Raw genomic sequence first — 18,166 nt, forward strand, 5'->3', positions numbered from 1 at the left:
CAGCTTTGATTCCTCATCTAGTGACTTCCCATGAATAAAACCTGCACAAAACAAACCCCCTTGGAGCCCTCAGGACCTGAGAGTTTGAGAATCTCTGTCCTGAGGCCGGGGCGGAGAACCACCCGCCACCCCCCCACCCCCCGCTACCCCCCGACCCCCCCACCCCCCCACCCCTCCCACCCCCCGCCACGGCCCCGAGCCCTCGACGTGCAGGGAAGGGACCAGACACAGGAGGCCACATGGGGTGTGCGTCCACGCGTGTGACACGTCCACACCAGGCCCCTCCACGGATGGGAAGGGGCTCATGGGGGCCGGGGGTTGGGGGCGGAGGGGGAAGGGCTGCTGACGGGGGCGGGGTTTCCCTCTGCCGTGATGGATTGTTCTGGAATGAGATAATGAACCGGTTGCACAACCATGTAAATGTACTAGACCCACCCAATCATACACTGAAGAGGGTGACCCCGACAGCGAGTGGATTCTGTCTCAGCGAAGCTGTTAGAAAAACCTTCTTTTTACGCCGGGAGAACTGAGAGCACAGAGCGCGCTCAAGGCCTGTACTTGGCTCCTGGACGCCGCCCCCCTTCATCCACACACGCCGGGTCTCGCTCTCGCTGCCCCGCCCTGTGATCCGGCCACAGACAGTTACGGGGCTCCCCCGCCCCCCCCCGGCCCCCCAGAGCCGGGCCCACCCCAAGGGCCACTGAGCCGCCACATCAACATGATCCACAGAAGGGAAAAGTCCACATCATTTTCCATCCAAGCAAATGAGAGAGCTCGCAAGCAAGAACGCGACACTTTCGAGTCGTTAAAAGCAAACAAAAAGAGGCACCTGGCCGGCTGGGCCGGGAGAGCGCGCGGCCCGGATCGCGGGGCTGCGGTTTAGAGCCCATGCTGTGTGCAGACGCTGCTTAAAAAAAAACCTTTCAACAAAAAATAAATGAAAGCAAAAGCAGAGATTTTGAGGGGACGTCCCAGGGGTCAGAGGGCTCCCAGGCCCTGGGTGCCTGCCGCCTCGGGGGCCCTGGGGGCTTCCTCGGGCTGTCGGCACCCCCAGCTGGGAAGCCGGCGCTGGGCACGGAACACACCTGCGGGGTAGAGGTCGGCCGCGCTTGGGCTGCTCTGTGCCCCCGGGCAACCTCTCCCTGCTGTGCCCACCTTCGTTTATAAAAGGGATCGTGATGGAGGGGCACCTGAGGGGCTCAGTGGGTTAAAGCCTCTGCCTTCGGCTCAGGTCATAGTCTCAGGGTCCTGGGATTGAGCTCCACATCGGGCTCTCTGCTCAGCGGTGAGCCTGCTTCCCCCTCTCTCTGCCTGCCTCTCTGCCTACTTGTGATCTCTCTCTGTCAAATAAATAAACAAAATCTTTAAGAAAAAAAGGGGGGTGAAGGATGGGGGTGAAGCCTCCATTCCTGGCAGGGCGCCCCGAAGGTCAGACCATAGCTCGGCTAAGTGACTCACACACAGAGACCACTCTGTGCCGCTCTGCCGAGCGCCGGGGCCTCCTCCTGGGGAGACCCGACCCCCGCCTTGCCTCCCACACAGCCTCCCTGATGGAGGCCTGAGCTCAGCCCCCACCTCCCACGGTGGATTGAATAGCGTGTCCCCGGGAACCTCAGAAGGTGACTGATAAGCTGAGCAGTGTCCCCAGATTCCCATGTTGAAGCCCAAACACCCAGTGAGACTGTACTTGGAGACGTGGCCTTTACAGATGTGATTAATTTAAGTGAGGTCACAAGGGTGGCCTGAGGCCAGTCTGACTGCACCCTTGTAGAAGGACAGGGTGGGATGCAGACACGCACAGAGGGACAGCCCGGTGAGGACACGGGGAAGGGAGGCCAGGAGAGCGGCCTCAGGAGACACCCTGATCTCAGACCTCCCGGCTCCAGGACCCTGAGATCACAGTTGTGGTTTAGGCGGCCCCGTCTGTGGGAGCAGGCTCTGTAGTGACCTTATTGGAAGAGACAGACGGTCTCTGTGGGTCTGATTGGTTATGTTAAAACGAGACCATGCAGGATTGGGGAGGCCCTGACCCGGGCAGTGGTGTCCTTATCAAAAGAGGAGAGATGCACAGGGAGAGGCCGAGGCGGCAGGGACATGGCCACAAGCCCCACAGTGCTGCCCCTCACCCCCACCCCGGGGCTGGGAGAGGCAGAAAGGACCCTTCCCTGGAGACTGCGGCGGAAGCAGGACCCCACCACACCTCGACGTCAGACTTCTGACCCCAGCATGTGGGAGAAAGAGGTCCCGTGGTTCTCAGGCCCCTGGTCTTTAGTCTTGTTACAGTGACCCCAGGACACTGGCACGTGCCTCTCCGATCTCCCCTTTGCCCACAGGAGGCAGCTCCGCCGGCCCCGCGTGCCAGAAACCGCTGTGAGGATCTGAAGGGGAGGGACCCCCGCCTCAGGTGACCGTGCGTGGTGCCTTTCGCAGACTGTCTTTCTCTTTCTTTTCTTTTTTTTAGAAAAAATATTCTGATGGGCTGTGTTAGTGCATTCTGGCTGCTCTGACAGGACGGCACAGACGGGGTGCCTAGCGCACAGGCATCACTTCTCATGGTTCGGGAGGCGGGAAGTCTGAGATCACGGGGCGCAGGTCGGTCCCTGGTGGGGACGCGCCCCACCCCCACTGTGTCTGGGACGGAGCGTCCTGATCACTCCTCTTCACCTTACCAGGACGCGGATCCCACCGCGGGGCCTCACCCTCGTGACCTCGCCTAACACCCATCACCTCCCAAACCAGCCCGCTGGTATGGCAGGAATTTGAGGGACACAAACATCCAGCCCCTAACACAGGGGCACGTTATCGTCATCAAACACCCGCTGTGCAGAGGCCCGGGCCTGGGCGCGGATGGGCGGGCCCCTGGCGGCTCCGGCACCCGGCAGGTGAGCGCTCCTGGAGCCTGGCGGACACAGGCCTGGCCACCGGACAGCCCCTCCTCTCCCCCCCTTGGAGCCACACCTTTTAGCGGCTTCACGGTGGTGCTCCTGAGGGGTGCACGACTTCACCCTGCAAAATTCAGGGTCAGAAAAGGTGCCTGGGAGGCGGAGCACATCCAGAGAAGACCCAGAACCCAGCAAAGGTCGCTTCCACCACCGGGAAGCACTGCCATTCCATGACGGTTTAGGACGTCATTCCCGTCCTACACCATGCGCACCTTGGGAACCTGCACCCCACGGCATCTTCATTTGGGCAAAATGTCTATTTTCCTTCCTGGGGTGTGGGAGTGCAAATGAGGGTCGGGGAAGGAGAAGCCACATCTTGGTTTCTGCAGCTCCGACTGGGCTCCCCTGCGTCTCGAGGGGCAGGCAGGGGACCCGCAGGCTGGGGTGGACTGTCAAACCAAGACAAACAGGATTATTTTTCCCCAAAAGAAGTGAAAGCGGGGACTCAAACAGGCATTCGCACCCCCGTGTTCCCAGCAGCACATTCACAACAGCCAATAAACACGTGGAAATGACTCACGTGTCCACTGACGGGTGAGTGTGGTTGGCGCATGTGCGGGAACATGGTGCAGCCTCAGGAAGGGGGGGACCCTGACCCCTGCCACCACGCGGAGGGACCAGAGGACACCAGGCTCAGGGAGAGCAGCCAGACCCAGAAGGACCCGTCCCGCAGGACCCCACTCCCAGGAGGGCCCCAGAGCAGTCCCGTCCACTCAGACAGAGAGGAGAGGGTGGGAGTCGGGGCTGGGGCAGGGCTGGGGAGTCCGTGCTTCATCCGTGTGGGGGATGGAAGGTTCTGAGGATGGAGGGTGAGGGTGTGAGTGTGATTCCCACTGCTGAGCTATGCATGTGCGCTTAGAAATGGTTAAGGTCGTGGATTTTATGTGTATTTTACTACCAAAGAAAAAAAGAAAAGAAGGTGCTCCAAACGCTCAGGAGGCCGTCTCTGTCCCGGTTTTGGCACGCGCGGTGCAACAAGGCCGGTGCACAGACACAGTGGCCCTGGTGGCCTCGTGGTGCAGGTGACTGTCCCAGCCGCCGTCTCTGCTGGGCTCCCTCCCGGAGGTGGCAGACCAGTCAGATTTCCTGCAGGGTGCAGAGACCACCTCTGCCGACCTTCCCTGTAGGAGCCGGGAAGGGGCGCGCAGGCGGCAGATCGGGAAACCCAGACCCCCCCCCTCCCCGGCCCGGCCCGCCCGTGTCCCAGGTGTCCCAGGCCTGGAGAGGTCCACTCCGTGGGCCGGGCCGTTCCTGCCCCGAGCACGGGAAGACAAGGTCAGCTCGGGACACGGACGACCGCCCAGCTGCAGTCCTTCCTCAGGGACACAGGCTGGACCCGCTGAGAGTGGACCCTGTTTGTTATTCTCGCGGGGCGGGGCTCTCGGGCGGGGGTGCACTCTGTCCACATGTTTCTGCTCCTTCTTTCTCATCCTCCATTAGAGGGAAGAGCACCAGGATGGGAGCCGGGGTCCAGGGCTCGCCACCCACCTGCCGAAGGGTCAGGGGCCTCTCCCTCAGTCCCCATGTCTGCTCGGATCCAGAGAAGCCGGACGAACTCGGAGGCAGAGTCCAAAGAGGAAGGGCCTGGGGAGGTCACCTCTAGTGACCACAGGCTAAGGGACGTGCTGCTGCCCGTTCACCCAGAGCCCCGACCTGGGGAGCTGGTTACCTCGACTCCTAGCAATGACCCTGGGTGTCAGGGCGGCTGTCATCCAGCTGCGCCAAAGGGAAACTGAGGCGGGGGGGCCGGGGCCTGCCTGACCGAGGGTCTCGGAGCCGGGAGGGGCTGAGCTTCCTGACGGAGGGTCTCGGAGCCGGGAGGGGCTGAGCTTCCTGGGCCTGGCTCCAGCACCCACGCCACCCCCAGCCCCCCGGCTGGCCTGAAGCCCACGGGGACGCCGCTCTCCACCGCGGGGCGGGGACCGGGCACCCTCGCCTTCTCCAGTTTCCTAACCTGGAAAACAAGGGCAGCTCGTCGTTGCCACGGGTGGGCCTGGAACCCTCCGGATAAGGCACGAGCTCTGCTCCTGGCCTCCTTGCCCCCCTCCCTCAGCCTGTGCCCGCGGCCCCCCCGTCGGCTCCCGGCCATCACCCACCGAGCTCAAATGTCACCTCCTCCAGGAGGGCCTCCCTGAGCACCTGCTCTCACTCCCTAGCCGGACTGTCAACATCAGTTTGCTCACTTAGGGTCTCGCCCAGGGCAGTCCTGCCCCAGGGGACACTGGGTGACGTTGGGACATCTGTGGCTGTCATGACTGGGGTGGGGGGAGCTCCTGGCAGCAAGTAGGCGGGGCCAGGATCCTGCCTGATCCCCACCCACAGTGCCCAAGCCGCGGGCCGGTGTCCGCGGTGCCCAGGGAGCCAGCTGGCTCTACCCCGTGGCACCGGGACCCTGGTTAATGGTTTGCCAGGGGGACTGGCCAGTGTGACCCCAGCCCGCACCCCGGGTGCTGCCCACGAACTCCGTGTGCCTGTCCTCGCGCCCACAGCAGGCAGCCCGGTGCCAGAAACATCCACCGGGAGTGCGGCCAGGCCTGGCTCTCTGTCCCTCGGCTGTTCCTGGCTCAGCGAGCCTCACGTGGGCTAGAGGGCGCCCGGCTCCGAGAGCCCGCCTCGGCCGGGAGCGAGGTCTGGACAAGCGGGAACATGAGTCAGGAGCCGGGGACAGCACGTCGCATTCCAGGAGGCTGATGAGCTCAGAGCTCAGCTCCGGTGACGACTCTGCCGAGGAAGAAGCATGTGATCATTACTCCTCCCGGGCTCTGTCCACTGTCCCCGACATGTCACCAGGCCAGGTCCGACTCCCCTCTCGGGGCCGGAGGTCAGGTGAGGACCAGTCCGGGGCCTTCTCTCCTTCGTCCACTCATGCGCTGAGAACCTGCGAGCGGTCGGGCAAGAGCTGCGGAGGCTCCGATCCAGCCCGGGGACGGACACAGCAGACCTGAACGTCGCAAAACACGGCCCCGGGCAAGTCACTCAGCCCCTCTGCCACTGTTTTCTCATCTGTGACGTGGACACGATGGGGCCCTCCACTCACGGGCTCGCTGGCGGGGCTGAGCTCACCCCCCAGCTCGGGCCCCCCTCCGAGCTGGCTCCCGGACGGGCACCGCTCCAAGCACTCACACGACTGCTCGCTTCGAGGCGGCAGTGTCCGCTGCTGCTCTTTCCGTGTCTCTCTCTCCCGGTAACAAGCACACAGCCATCTCACCCCTTCGCACGCGCACCGCTCGTTAGCATTAAGGTCTCTTTCACCTCGTACACCCAAACCACCGGTCAACACGAACTCCCGTCCCCGTCCTTCAGCCCCCCGCACCCATGAACCTCAGTACTCAGGATAAGCTTCTGGTCTCTTTCAAGAGCTGGCCTGATTAGGCCAGGCCCACCTAGGTACCGTCTCTTCCGATGAACCAGAGTCAGCCGATTAGGGATCTTCCTGTTTTGCCGTTTCACATCAGCCTAACGGTGAGAGTGGGACCCCGTCTGCTCCCAGGTTCCCTGCACCCGAGGAGCAGGGATCCGACGGGGCGTGGACAGCAGCGGGCTGTGTCTAGAGGGACTCTCTCCCTTCCTCCCCTTTGTGGCCGACAGGACCCCTGCTCCTTGCTGAGTGCGCCGTGTGGACGAACCCTGGGTGTGGACAGGGCTTGGGAACAGGATGAGATACCATGCCTTGTGTAGTCGATCTGTATGGAAGAAGAGGTCTAGACGATGGAATTAAGCCTCCACCTCAGTCAACTCTGAGTTGATCAAAAAGGGACGCACCTGGGTGGGCCTGGCCTCATCCGGTGAGCCCGTCAAAGGGTCGGGGACCTCTTTGAAGCAAGTGGCTGGGAGTGTGAGGAGGCCAGTGGAGGAGACCACATGGCCTGGACAGGACCCGAGAGTGGCCTCTAAGAGCTCAGGGTGGCCCCTGGCTGGCCGCCAGCAACACAAAGAAGCTGAATCCCGTGGACAGCCGGACTGATGGCGGAGGCGGCTTCTTTGTCTGCCGCGCCTCGATGAGCGCTCAGCTCTGGCCAAGCCTGGTGAGGCTCTGGATATAGCAGCCGCCATAGTGTCTACACTGCTGACCTGCAGAACCACGAGCCGATCAGCAGGGTGCTGCGTGAGTGCGGTCACCCATCACACGCTCTGTGAGACGGCGGGGCAGAGCACCCTGGGGTGTCCCGGTCACTGTCACGGTCAGTCACATACAAGGGACGTTCGTTGCACTCAGACAGTCACAAGTCTGGGGTGCGGCGAGCCAGGAATCGTGCACGAAGACCAAGACGGGTCCCTACTAGAGACCACAGCATCACCCTCCAAAGGCCTCCCCTCCGGTTATCAGCACACGGGGGCACCGTGACGATTAGAGACCACCGGTGATTCCGCCTGTGGCCGTTAGAGGCAGCCCCCAACGACCACGGACCTGCACTGGGTGCCCCGTCAGGAGCTCCGGGCCCCCGAGTCCCTCTCCCTGCCTCCCGCTGCTGAGCACGCCCAGCAGGCTCTCTCCAGGCTATGCCTGGGCCCTGTCCTGCGTACCTGCTCTGGCCCGTGGACGCTGTGTTCTCCGTCCCGCACCGGGGCTCCTGCCGGCAGCTACGTGCAGGTCAGCCCGGCGGGGCCCCGGCACACAGACGTTTGTGGACTGAGAACACGAAGAGGGAGGGAAGATGAGGTTCCAACCCGCCAGCCCCAAGGGAATCAGGCTGAGAGCGGGCCCTGGGAGGACGCAGGGACCCACCTCCGGCCACATGGCTCCTGCCCCCGCCCCCACCTTCCTGACATACGTGACTGTCGCCCTGTGTTTTGAGTCAAGAGGCTGCAGCTGGGTGACCAGGACAGGCGCATGTGGCCCTGCCCTGCCCGAGGGAGGCTGACTGTGTGAGCGGTTGCCCAGCAACATCCCTGGGCCCACGAGGTGTGGTCTCCGCCCCTATGTGGCCACCAGGCTGCTCCGGTTCAGGCGGCCCCACTGAGGGGGCCCCCGCACCAGCAATCCTCCATGTGAACCCGCCGGGGTCCTGACTGTCCAGCGGTAAATTCAGGAGGCGGGAGCACTAGCCAGCCCGTGAGCCAGAACTTTCCAGCACACCCTGGCCCACAGGGTCCAGGGTGGGAACCAGGCAGCAGTGCACGTGGACGAGACGGTGTGACCTTGACTCCCCCTTGGGAACTAGGCTCCCAGGCAGCGGGGATTCCTCCTCTCACCCTGGTGGACTTTGGGGCAGGTCACTCTCGAGGGGACATCCTGGGTGCTGTGGGGGGGCCAAACAGCCTCCCTGGCCCCACCCACCTGGTCATGATGGCCACAGACCTCCCACGACATGGCCACGTGGCCCCTGGGTGAGCGCCTGCAGGGAGAGGGTTTCGGGCACCGTGGGCTGCGGCAGGGCCCCCGATCACGGACGTTCTGCATGTGTTTTCTGTTGGGAAGGCAGCGGCAGCCCCGTGACCTTTCATGAGCAGAAGGTTTTAAGGTTCTGACTGTCGATCTTGGCGGTTCCTGCAGGAGAACAGCTTGTCCACAGAAACACTGATAATCCCGCACACTTCCACACGCCTGGGACAGAGCTGAAGCGGGGAGCCGAGCTGGGGGACAGCAGCGCGCTCTGCCCTGAAGCCGCCCCCCCCCCCGTTCTTCTGCGCGTTCTGCCACGAGCAAGACTCCTGGAAAGTGCATATCCTCCCCCTCCCCCGGCACCAGGGACATGGGGGGGTGGGCCATTCTGCGGGGGGGTCCCAGGCACGGTGGAGGCTGGGCAGCATGGCTCGGAGCTGCCCCTGCCGTATGACGACCAGAGATGTCCCCGGACGCCGCCCAGTGTCCCCGGGGGCAGCATCGCCCTCAGTGAAGAATCACGGATGTTCCCTGACATACGCAGAATCTCGTGTCCCCGGTGGCCCCATTGCGGGGGCTCAGGGCTGCCGGGGTTCGTGCCCACCGTGCTGGGAATCGCAGCTCTGGGCACCGGATTCAGCTCAAAGACCACATCTCACCCACATGGCTAGCACCGCGAGGGCCGGAACACGGGAGCCCAGGTGACTCCCAGGGTGAAAGGCCAGTGCCCTCGGGGGACGGGGCGCCTGAGCAGTCCGGGGCAGCGGCCAGGCTGGAGGGGCAGCGGGAAGACCCACCCGGTGGCCAGGATCGCCGTTACAGACCCAGTGTGACAGAAGCCATTAGGGCATGGTCTTCGTCCTGCCCCCAGGGGACCCCGGGCCAAGTCTGGGGACATCTGTGGTCATTTTCGCCGTGGAGGGAGGAGCTCCTGGTGGCCAGTGGGTGGGGCCGACGGGGCCGCCCCCCCCCCCCAACAACGCGTGGGACACTGACCCCAGAGAGTGACCGCCTTGATGTCAGCAGAGCTGAGGCGGGGGAACTCGCAGGGGCCCCCAGTTCCTGCTGGGACATCAGCTCTGCGGGAGCCAAGGGTTTCGCCTGTTCCGGTCACTGCCGGGGCCACGGGCCTGGCCCAGGCACTCACCCAGAAGTCCCTGCTGGGGGGGCATGAAGTCTGTGGGAGGCCGTCCCTGTGCCCAGGCAAGCTCCCAGGTGACTGCACGGGAAGGTCTGACAGCGACCGACGCTAGGCCACATGGGCTGCAGGGCGACAGGGCCAGAGTCCCTGCCCTGGAGACCCGGGGGGCGTCTGAGGGCTGGTGCTGTCCAGGTAAGCCCCGAAGGAAGGGCTGCGTGGGGCGGCCGCTGCTCCAGAAGAGGGAGGAGGGAAGGCTCCAGAAGCAAGACTCAGTCTTCGAGGGGGGGCTGCCGCGGCCAGGCTGCCCACCCCCCATCCCGGGCCTTCGCTTCTGTGCCACGGCCTCTGCTCTGACCACAGGACTGCGCCCAGGTCCAGGCCCCCTGCGCCCCCAAGGTCGCAAAGTCAGCGCTTCCCTCCCCCCAGCGGACGGGGCCAGCCATCAGATCCTGGTCCCAATCCGGGGGCTTGGGATCTGTGGTGTACGGTGTGAAGGGGCCTGGGGCAGGGTGACCAGGGGGCTCTCCGAGCTGAAACATGCTGGAGGACGGGGCAGGGTGGTCAGGGCACTCCAGGTGGGGTCAGGGCACTCCAGGTGGGGGAGCCCAACGCTGGAAACACCCCAGGCCCCGCCCGCCCCTGCCTGCCCTTGCCCACCCTCCGCGCACACCGCGCTCAAGCCCGGCTCGCGGGCCTTCTCTGCCCCCTCGTGGCCACCAGGGGGAACTGCAGCAGCCGGGCCGAAACCGCTGCCCGACACCCCAGGAGCCAACGCCCCCAAACTCCTGCTCACCGATCGGCTCTGGCATCTGCCGGATGGCTGCTTCTGCCACCAGGGCAGGCGGCGGTGGCCCTCGCTCGGCGACACCGGCTGCTTGGAGGTGGGAAACCCTGGCCGGCCTCTGCTTCTCTGTCCGCCACAGAAGCCTCCCGCGGCGCCTGACAAGCAGGAGATGGTCCGCGAGGGACCCGTGAGCTACCGCTGAGCCAGGAAAAGCCCGGTATCCCCCTCCGAGGAGTCCCTGCCAGAGACCCCCTGCCAGGCCGGCCCACCGCGCCCCTCCACCAGCACCCGCCCCTCGCCACGCTGCACAGCGTCCCCCACGGCAGCCCGCACGGCGGGGGGTCAGACCCATCAGTGAGTCCAGCTCGGAGACTGAAGCGTCCGAGACGCCATGGGAACAAAGCGCAGGTGAGTCGCTCTCTAGCATCTTGAAATCTGGCGGAACACCAAAGAAAGCCCAAAGGCGAGCGCCGGTGTCCTCGGTCGGTGGGAGAAAGCCCCCGGTGAGGAGAGGGGAATGACCGGCTCAGAGAAGTATTCACGGCGGGGCGGGGGGGAGGCGGACACCAGCCCGTGTCCACGCAGAGAAAGACGGAGAGCTCAAACACCGTGTGGGAAGAGCTGAAGAGCGTCGCCGATGATGGGGACAGACCCACACTGGGGCGGTGCACGAGGGCGCCTGCTTACCCAAGGCACCTGCTTACCGAAGGCACGGCGGGGGCTGCAGAAATCCCGCGGCCTGACCAGCAGCACTAGACGTGTCCGGCTGCTCAGACGGCCGGGGAGACGGCCCTGGAGACCGGGCACTTGCGGAGGGTAAGAGGCTGTTGGAAGGGGACACCAGGGCACCCCGATTCTCTCCCTCTCTCACACGCACGGCAAGCCTACGTGCCGGAGTTCAGCCCCGACAACAGCCGGCCCAGGACGCACAACGTTTGCGCGAACACGTTCATCGCAGAATGTGAAAAGAGAGAGAGAAAAACAGGAAAATAAACACCCCCGCAAGCCAATCAAATCAACTGTAAAGGAGCGCCTGGGTGGCTCAGTGGATTAAGCCGCTGCCTTCGGCTCAGGTCATGATCCCAGCGTCCTGGGATCGAGCCCCGCATTGGGCTCTCTGCTCTGCAGGGAGCCTGCTTCCTCCTCTCTCTCTGCCTGCCTCTCTGCCTACTTGTGATCTCTCTCTCTGTCAAATAAATAAAAAAAATCTTAAAAAAAAAATCAACTGTAAAATTACTTTAAAAGGAGTGACGAACCATTTGCCTGTGATGTGAAATGCCAAGCCGGCGTCAGGCGAGGTTAGGGAAACGCAGGCTTCCTGACAAGGAAAGCGGCCCAGCGGGCAGAAGGAGCACGTTAAAGAGCAAATCCTATTTATCCAGAATCACGCGTGTGGACGGAACTCACAGAAGGATGGGGGAGAACACTCGCCAAGACACCAGCACGCCGTCACCGGGTGGGGGCTCTCGGGGCCTTGCTTCTCCTTTGCCTGCATTGTCCCTTCTACAGGACGTCCGTCCACCTCCACCCAGCCGGCTGCTGGCGGTCTCCAGACACCCCTCCATCTGGCAACTCTGACACGGACGCCACACGGAAAATCATCTGTAGGGGACCCGCTGGGTACCCACACGTCACACGCGGCCCGGGGCTCCCATCATGGCTCCTGGCCTCTGTCCCCAAGGACGGCGTCTCTCCGGAGCGAAGCCAAACCACATCCCCTGTGCCTTACTGAGGTGCACGTTACAGGCCCTAGAACCCGCCCGCTGGGAGCACACAAGACCAGGAGTCCCTGGCAAGGGCACCAGCCGCCCTCCCCCCCACCCCCAAGCAGTTCCCGGCGTACATACAGCAAGTCCCTGTTCCCACCTCAGGCCCTGGAGGCCAGCAAGCACCTTCCCGTCCCTGCAGACGGGCCTTTTCTAGAAACTGCGCGGAGACAGACCGATGGGATGTGCTTCTCCAGGGTCCGCCTCCTCTTCTACCGTTTTCTCACTTAGACACGCGCACGCACAGGGTGGGCACGTCCAGCTTCATAACGATGCCCATCCTACATCCCAACGGCCCTAACGTGCCGGCAAATGAAGCACACGGCGATCAAAGCTACGTCAGAGCCCCTGTGGGACACCCAAGTTCACTGTGGAGACCACCGGACAGAGAACACTGCACGGCAGCGGCAGAGCCCCGCGTGGGCGGGCGGAAGGGGAGCCTGGGGCCACCGCAGGCCGCTGCCGCCTCCCTCGGCTCAGTGAAGGGGCACCAGCCAAGCCCCTCCCTCTGGCCCAGGCCCAGAACAGCCCCCCGAACCCGCGCTCACGCCGACGGCGGAGAAGGAAACATCGCGCACTGACCTGTGCCCGGGGCTGAGCTGTCTTCACCGCCGAGGCTCGGGAACCGCACGTCCGCTCCCTGGAAGAAAAACGGAGCCCTTCAGTGGGGCATCATTTGCTCCGACACACGTGTCCCCCCCGGGGCGGCAACGAAGAAGGGTCTCACGCTCAAGGTCAGACCGCCCTGAAGACCCCTCTGGGGGGCCTGTCTTTCCGCTGCCTGCCAGCCTCAGGGCCAGGCCTCCTGGTGTGGAAGTGGGACATAAGAAGGCAACTTGCCAGAAAGGTCTGTGAGAAGTGTGCAAGGTTGCCCCTGCCGAATTGTCCAAAGGCTCCCAAACTCCGTGGATGGAAGGGTCGGGTGATCACGTGACCTCTCGTGCTCTGTAAAGCTGTTCGGCCACATCGCTTGACCCTCCCGGTCACTCTGCGAGGAAGAAGTGGGAACGGAGTCAAGCCCCACCCCGGGGCATCCCCTAAGTCACCGGGGTGGGCCTAAGGAGACACGAGGAGCAAATGCAAGGTGGGTCTTCTCCACCAGGGCAGAAGGACACTGGGAGCAATCGCTGAAAGCGGGTGGAGTGGAGCTGGGTCTGTGGGTGCGCGGTCGCCGCGGACGCACACTGGGTCGGAAGGCGCGGCCGCACGGGGGAGACTGGGCAGTGGGCAGACAGGGGCTCTCTTTGAAACTCCCCTGAAAATCTAAAAGCATTTTCAAATTAAAATGTCTTTTAAAAATAACTCAATTCTGGGGCACCTGGGTGGCTCGGTCGGTTAAGCATCCGACTCTCGGTTTCAGATCAGGTCATGACCTTGGGGTCGTGGGACTGAGTCCCGCGTCAGGCTCTGCGCTCGGAGAGGAGTCGGCTTGGAACTCTCTCTCTCCTTCTGCCCCTTCCCCACGCATTTTCTCTCTCTCACATAAATAAGTTAAAAAAAAAAAAAAAAAACTCAACGCGAAGATTTAAAGGCTGGTCCCCTTTCCAGGAGTCCAAGCCACTTTGGGGTCCACCAGGGGCTGGGACGGAGAACTGAAATCCCCACTGTTGCCTGCAGGTGGCGCCATGGGCTCAGAAACACCCCGGTCGGCAGGACCCCTAAGCTCTCCGGGCAGGCGGGGAGCCTGCAGCCGCCCATCCTGCATGGCCAGTGCCCCTGACCCTGGAGCCTGAGACTTGCCTCAGCCCCGCCGGGGCCATCTATGCACATGATCCTTCGAGTTTTCATTTCTGAATCAATTAAACACACAAGACGTGGCAAACCCAGCGCAGAAGGGGTGCCGGGCACCCCGCACCCAGCTGCACCCAGGGTGACTCCTTGCACACCCGGGGACGCTGACGCGACCGGCCGAGGGGTAGGCAGGCATCGTTTTCTAGACCGTCTCACTGAGACAGGCTTCTCCCCTGCACAGAGGCTGCACAATAAAGTGCTTTTTAGTGTTTTCGGAGCTGTGCGACCATCACCGCTAGCCCCATCAGGGCTTTCCATCATCCCCAAAGCAACCCCGTCCCCGTCAGTCGTCACCCTCCAGCCTCCCCTAGGCTCCGACCCCCACGAGCCCCCTTCCTGTCCGTGGAGGAGCCTGGTCTGGGCGTGCCACACGCGTGGACTCACACCCCGTGGGGCCTCCTGCGTCTGGTTCCCTCCCTGCGCGTCGTGGGCTCGGGGTCTAACCCCGGGCAGTGCGTGGGGGACACATTACTGACGGGACACTTGGGTGTGCCCACCTCCCGGCCGCTGTGAACATGGTAGCAGGAGTCCTAAGCCTTCTCATGGACCCCCTGCAAACCTCCCCACCCCCAGCCCCGGAACGCCAGCCCGCACCTGAACGTGAACACACGGGTGCCCACGCAGATGCCCCCGCCTTGGCCGCGCTTGGCCCAGGCCAGCGTGAGCAACGCGCCCCTGCAGCTCTGACCCGGGGCCCACGAGACCGCAGGCTGTGAGACGCACCCGCCGGCGCCGGGCCGTGCCTGTGACCGTCACCCAGGCCGAAGTGCTGGACTTTCACTCTCCCACCAGAGGGAACCACAAGCCCTCCGGGACGGCCGGCAGCAGGACGAGGAGCTGGGACCCCGCAGCAGGACCTGCTTCGGAATGTGCAGAGCCGGCAGCCAAGGGAAACGGAGACCGCTCGTTCCAAACTGAATGCCAAACGTGGAGAGAAGGACCGCAGAGCCTGCCGACCCCACGCAGACCCCAGCCCGCGGCACGGCCGGGGCGGTGCAGGACGCAGACCTCAGACACACAGAGGAAGCTCTGGAGGAAAGGGCCCCGTGCCAAGGGAGAGAGAAATCACACCTGGAAACAGGTTCCAACGGTGGCCGTTGGGGTGGCCGCGTCGGAAGGACGTTTGTCCCGGACAGCACTTTACAACCTGGGACCTTCCTCTCGTCCACGCGCGTCCTTCTCTTTTCCATGGAGATCGAACTCACCCACCATGACCTTCATTCACCCTTTGCAAGCGTCCAGTTCAGTGGCTTTTAGGATATCTGCCAGGTCGTGCGGCGGGTGGTGCAGCCGGTTATGCACTAACCCCAGGACACCGTCCCCAGCCCCCGAGGAGCCCCCGGGCCCGCTAGCATCGCCAGCACCGCGGGGTCCGGTCCAGCATCCCGGGAGGGGCGAGACCCGCCGTGCACGGGCCACACCTGTTCTGCGGCCGCCGCGCTTCACCGCACCCCTTGAACACAACACGTGTGCTATGACCCCCGGGTTTCCTGACCCCCAGTCGGTGCTGAGGGAAGGCCTGCAGAGCCAGGGGAGCCGGGGGAGACCAGGCGGCCCTCACAGAGCCCGGTGACATGGGCCAGGTCCCCCCAGGGCTCGCCTATGACATGGGAGAGGCCGGAACCCCGCCGCAGGCCGTGGGACCCGCGCAGGGGCCGGTGAGCACAGGCGTGGCTGGAGCGAGTCTCGTCCTGCAGCCGCGCTCTCGGTGACACCCTCTGTCAACGGCAGAGGGAGAACGAAGCACGCGGATCAGAAGCCCAGGGCGCTCCCGGAGCTCCCACCAGTAATCTCCCGGTGGTTTCTACTGCCTGTTGTTCTGGAGCCCCCGAACGGTGAGTGGGGGACACGGGCAGCGGGACCCTTCGCTGCCAACGCTGGAGATTTGAAACCGTCAGAAGCAGGGCCGAGAACCGGATGCGAGGGGAGATGACAGGGCGGCCCCTGAGCAAGGAGTCGCGTTGGGTTGCACCCCTCAGAGCCCGTCGTCAGCATCTCCGGGTTACGGGACCGAGGACCCAGCCCCAGCCGGCACAGGACGGCTCCTCCGGGAGGAAGGCACGTCACAACCCACTTCGCTCCATCAGAGCTAGACCAGAGGGAATTTTCCAGAGCGCTGGCACAGCCCTGCTGCGTGCAAACGCTACTGTCCCTCCCTCTAGAATTCAGGGTCCCCCCCCATGCCCTGGCGGGTCATTCTCTGGGAGGGTGAGGGGCATCCAAGGTGCTGCGGGGGGACTGAGCAGTCTGTCCCACCCGCTCGATGCCAAGACAACCCCAGTCACGTGACCACAGAGCCCCTGCAGGGAAGGAGGAGGAGTTCTGCTCAACAGCCTGCACCACGGCTTCCAGAAGCTTCTATGTGAGGTTCTGTGCCCAGCTGGACACAGTAGCTCCTGAGCTGCTGCCCCTCTGAGGGCCCTGTCCCCGCCTTGGGGGGTAAATCCCTTTTTGGGTAGAACCCTGTTCCCAGTGTCCCGGGCAGGGCGCGGTGGGGCAAAGACTGTGCAGGAACGTCACCTAGGACTTGGGTCAACAGTCACCGTCACGTATCAATATTGGCTCATCGATGACAACAAGGCGGCCACATGACGCAAGTCGGCCATGGGGAGAAGTGGAGGGCGCGCGTTTTCCGCTCGGTTTCTCCATAAACCTAATGCACGCTAAAAAGCAGTCTACTAAGAGAGGGTCTTGAAGACACACATCAGAATTCCAGTTTTAGAAAGGAGGAAGGGAGCGGGAGGGGAGAGGGAGCCCATCTCAGACCGGATCATCGCTGAGTGCTCACACGTCCCCAGGAATCCCCCCGACGAACCCTTAGAACCAGACCCGGAGAGAAGGTGGGTCCGTCCCGGCCAAACACATTTCCTACTTTTTCCCCCAAAGCTCTTTCGAGGGTTGTTAACGAGACAGTTCGATACAGTTCAGGGAGGATCAGCCTGGATTAACGGCGACCAGCGCCTCGCCCCAGGCGGGGGACCCGAGCGGATCAGAGCCCTAATACAATCAGTCCCCGCACGGCCCTCGGCCCTCGGATTACTCCCAAATCCCGTTTGGCCAACGGAGAGCATATTGTGGCCGGTGACGAGCTGATTTCTACACGACGCACCAAGCAGACGTCGCTGCCCAGCACACCCAGCGGCCCTGACACCCTCAGGGTCTAATGCCAGGGCGGGGACACCGACTCACCGGACGGCTTCACCCGGACGCCCAGTCAGCCGTGGCAGGTTTCTAAGCGTGAGCACTGAGCAACACGGACTTTTCATTTTCTTGTTTCCCAGCACCGATCGGCCCGGTCATCTGGGGAGACACAGGACCCCGGTGGGACACGAGAACTTCAGCGAGGGGAAAGCCACCTCACAACAGGGCTGAGAAAATGAAATCCTTGGGATTCCGCGAATTGTCGCAAGGCAAATGGCGGCATCGAGTTTCTGAAACCGGACAAAGCCACCACCTTTACCTCCCTCCTCTGAAAGGGTCTCTTCCTCCCCCGCAGCACGGCTGACTCTCCGGGGGGCCTCCCAGGCGCTGTGGGGGGCATCGAGCAGCACCCCGTGAGCCCGCTGGCTCAGCCGAGGGCACCCCAGTGGTGAGGCGCTCCATATCCCCAGGCGCCCCCCACAGCCCCCTGTTGAGATGGGCTGCCCCGACCCTGCAGAGGCAGAGGGCGGAGGGCAGATCTCCCCCTGCCTGGGATAGAGTTCACCTGTCTGGGAAATGAGTGGGCGGCACTGGGGCATCGGCCCCGCGACACCCCACGCGGAAGCCCCAGCTGATGGCCGCGGGGTGCGGCAGGAGCGCCGCCTGCTGGCCTGCCTGGAGGCCGCGTGTAGCAATGCCGAGCTGTCCTTCAGGCTCTGCGGGATCAGCCCAGCCTTCTCTCGTCACCACAGCAACCATCTAAATTTGTCACCCTGACGAGGCTCTGATTGCAAATGAAGGGGGAGGAGAAGCCTGGGGGCCGGAACGGTGGGAGGGGAGGTAACGCGCTGACGGCAGGCTCCACCAGGACAGACCCTGGGCAGGCGCGGTCACACCCCTGATCAGACAGGGCTCGAGGTCCAGTTTGCTTGGCTGCAGGGTTAAAGGCCTCCAGGAGCCAAGTACAGAAGGCAGAAGGCACAGGGCATGCTTCTGCCCTGTAATCTCGGGTCCATGGTGACTGGGAGGTCCTCTCCGCCTCCCCCACATGCCAGGCTGGGGGTCACCTGGTTCCCACCAGGACCATGGGGGTTTACTCTGCTCTCACATGTGGGCAGGAATCAGAGTCCATTTTTTCCCCAAGTAATTAATACGGGGTCTTCTCCCCCCAGAATCTGGCGCAGCTGCCGCGGCCGGGTCACTCTCTGCAGGGGTGTCCTGGGTGCAGCAGGGGCCGAGCAGCGTCCCTGTCCCCCACTCCCTTGATGCCAGGAGCCC

General features: G+C 63.6%; 1 protein-coding gene across 3 annotated transcripts in view; it reads right to left on the bottom strand.

Moving 5' to 3' along the window:
• The window catches only part of GNG7 (G protein subunit gamma 7), a 112,822-nt gene that overhangs the window by 69,170 nt on the left and 25,486 nt on the right, over positions 1 to 18,166 (bottom strand). For 2 of the 3 annotated variants that reach the window (XM_045990465.1, XM_045990466.1), the window contains exon 2: positions 12,539 to 12,596. Coding sequence is in view for 1 of the 3 variants with exons in the window: in XM_045990464.1 (XP_045846420.1) it covers positions 12,539 to 12,596; positions 16,937 to 17,013 (135 nt within the window). In the remaining 2 variants the exon portion in view is untranslated. Of the gene's footprint in view, positions 1 to 12,538; positions 12,597 to 16,936; positions 17,019 to 18,166 lie in introns of those variants that run through there. The other variant, XM_045990464.1, reaches the window with a different exon arrangement.

This window comes from Meles meles, chromosome 20 (assembly GCF_922984935.1).
Source record: "Meles meles chromosome 20, mMelMel3.1 paternal haplotype, whole genome shotgun sequence".
NCBI classification, from domain to species: Eukaryota; Metazoa; Chordata; class Mammalia; order Carnivora; family Mustelidae; genus Meles; species Meles meles.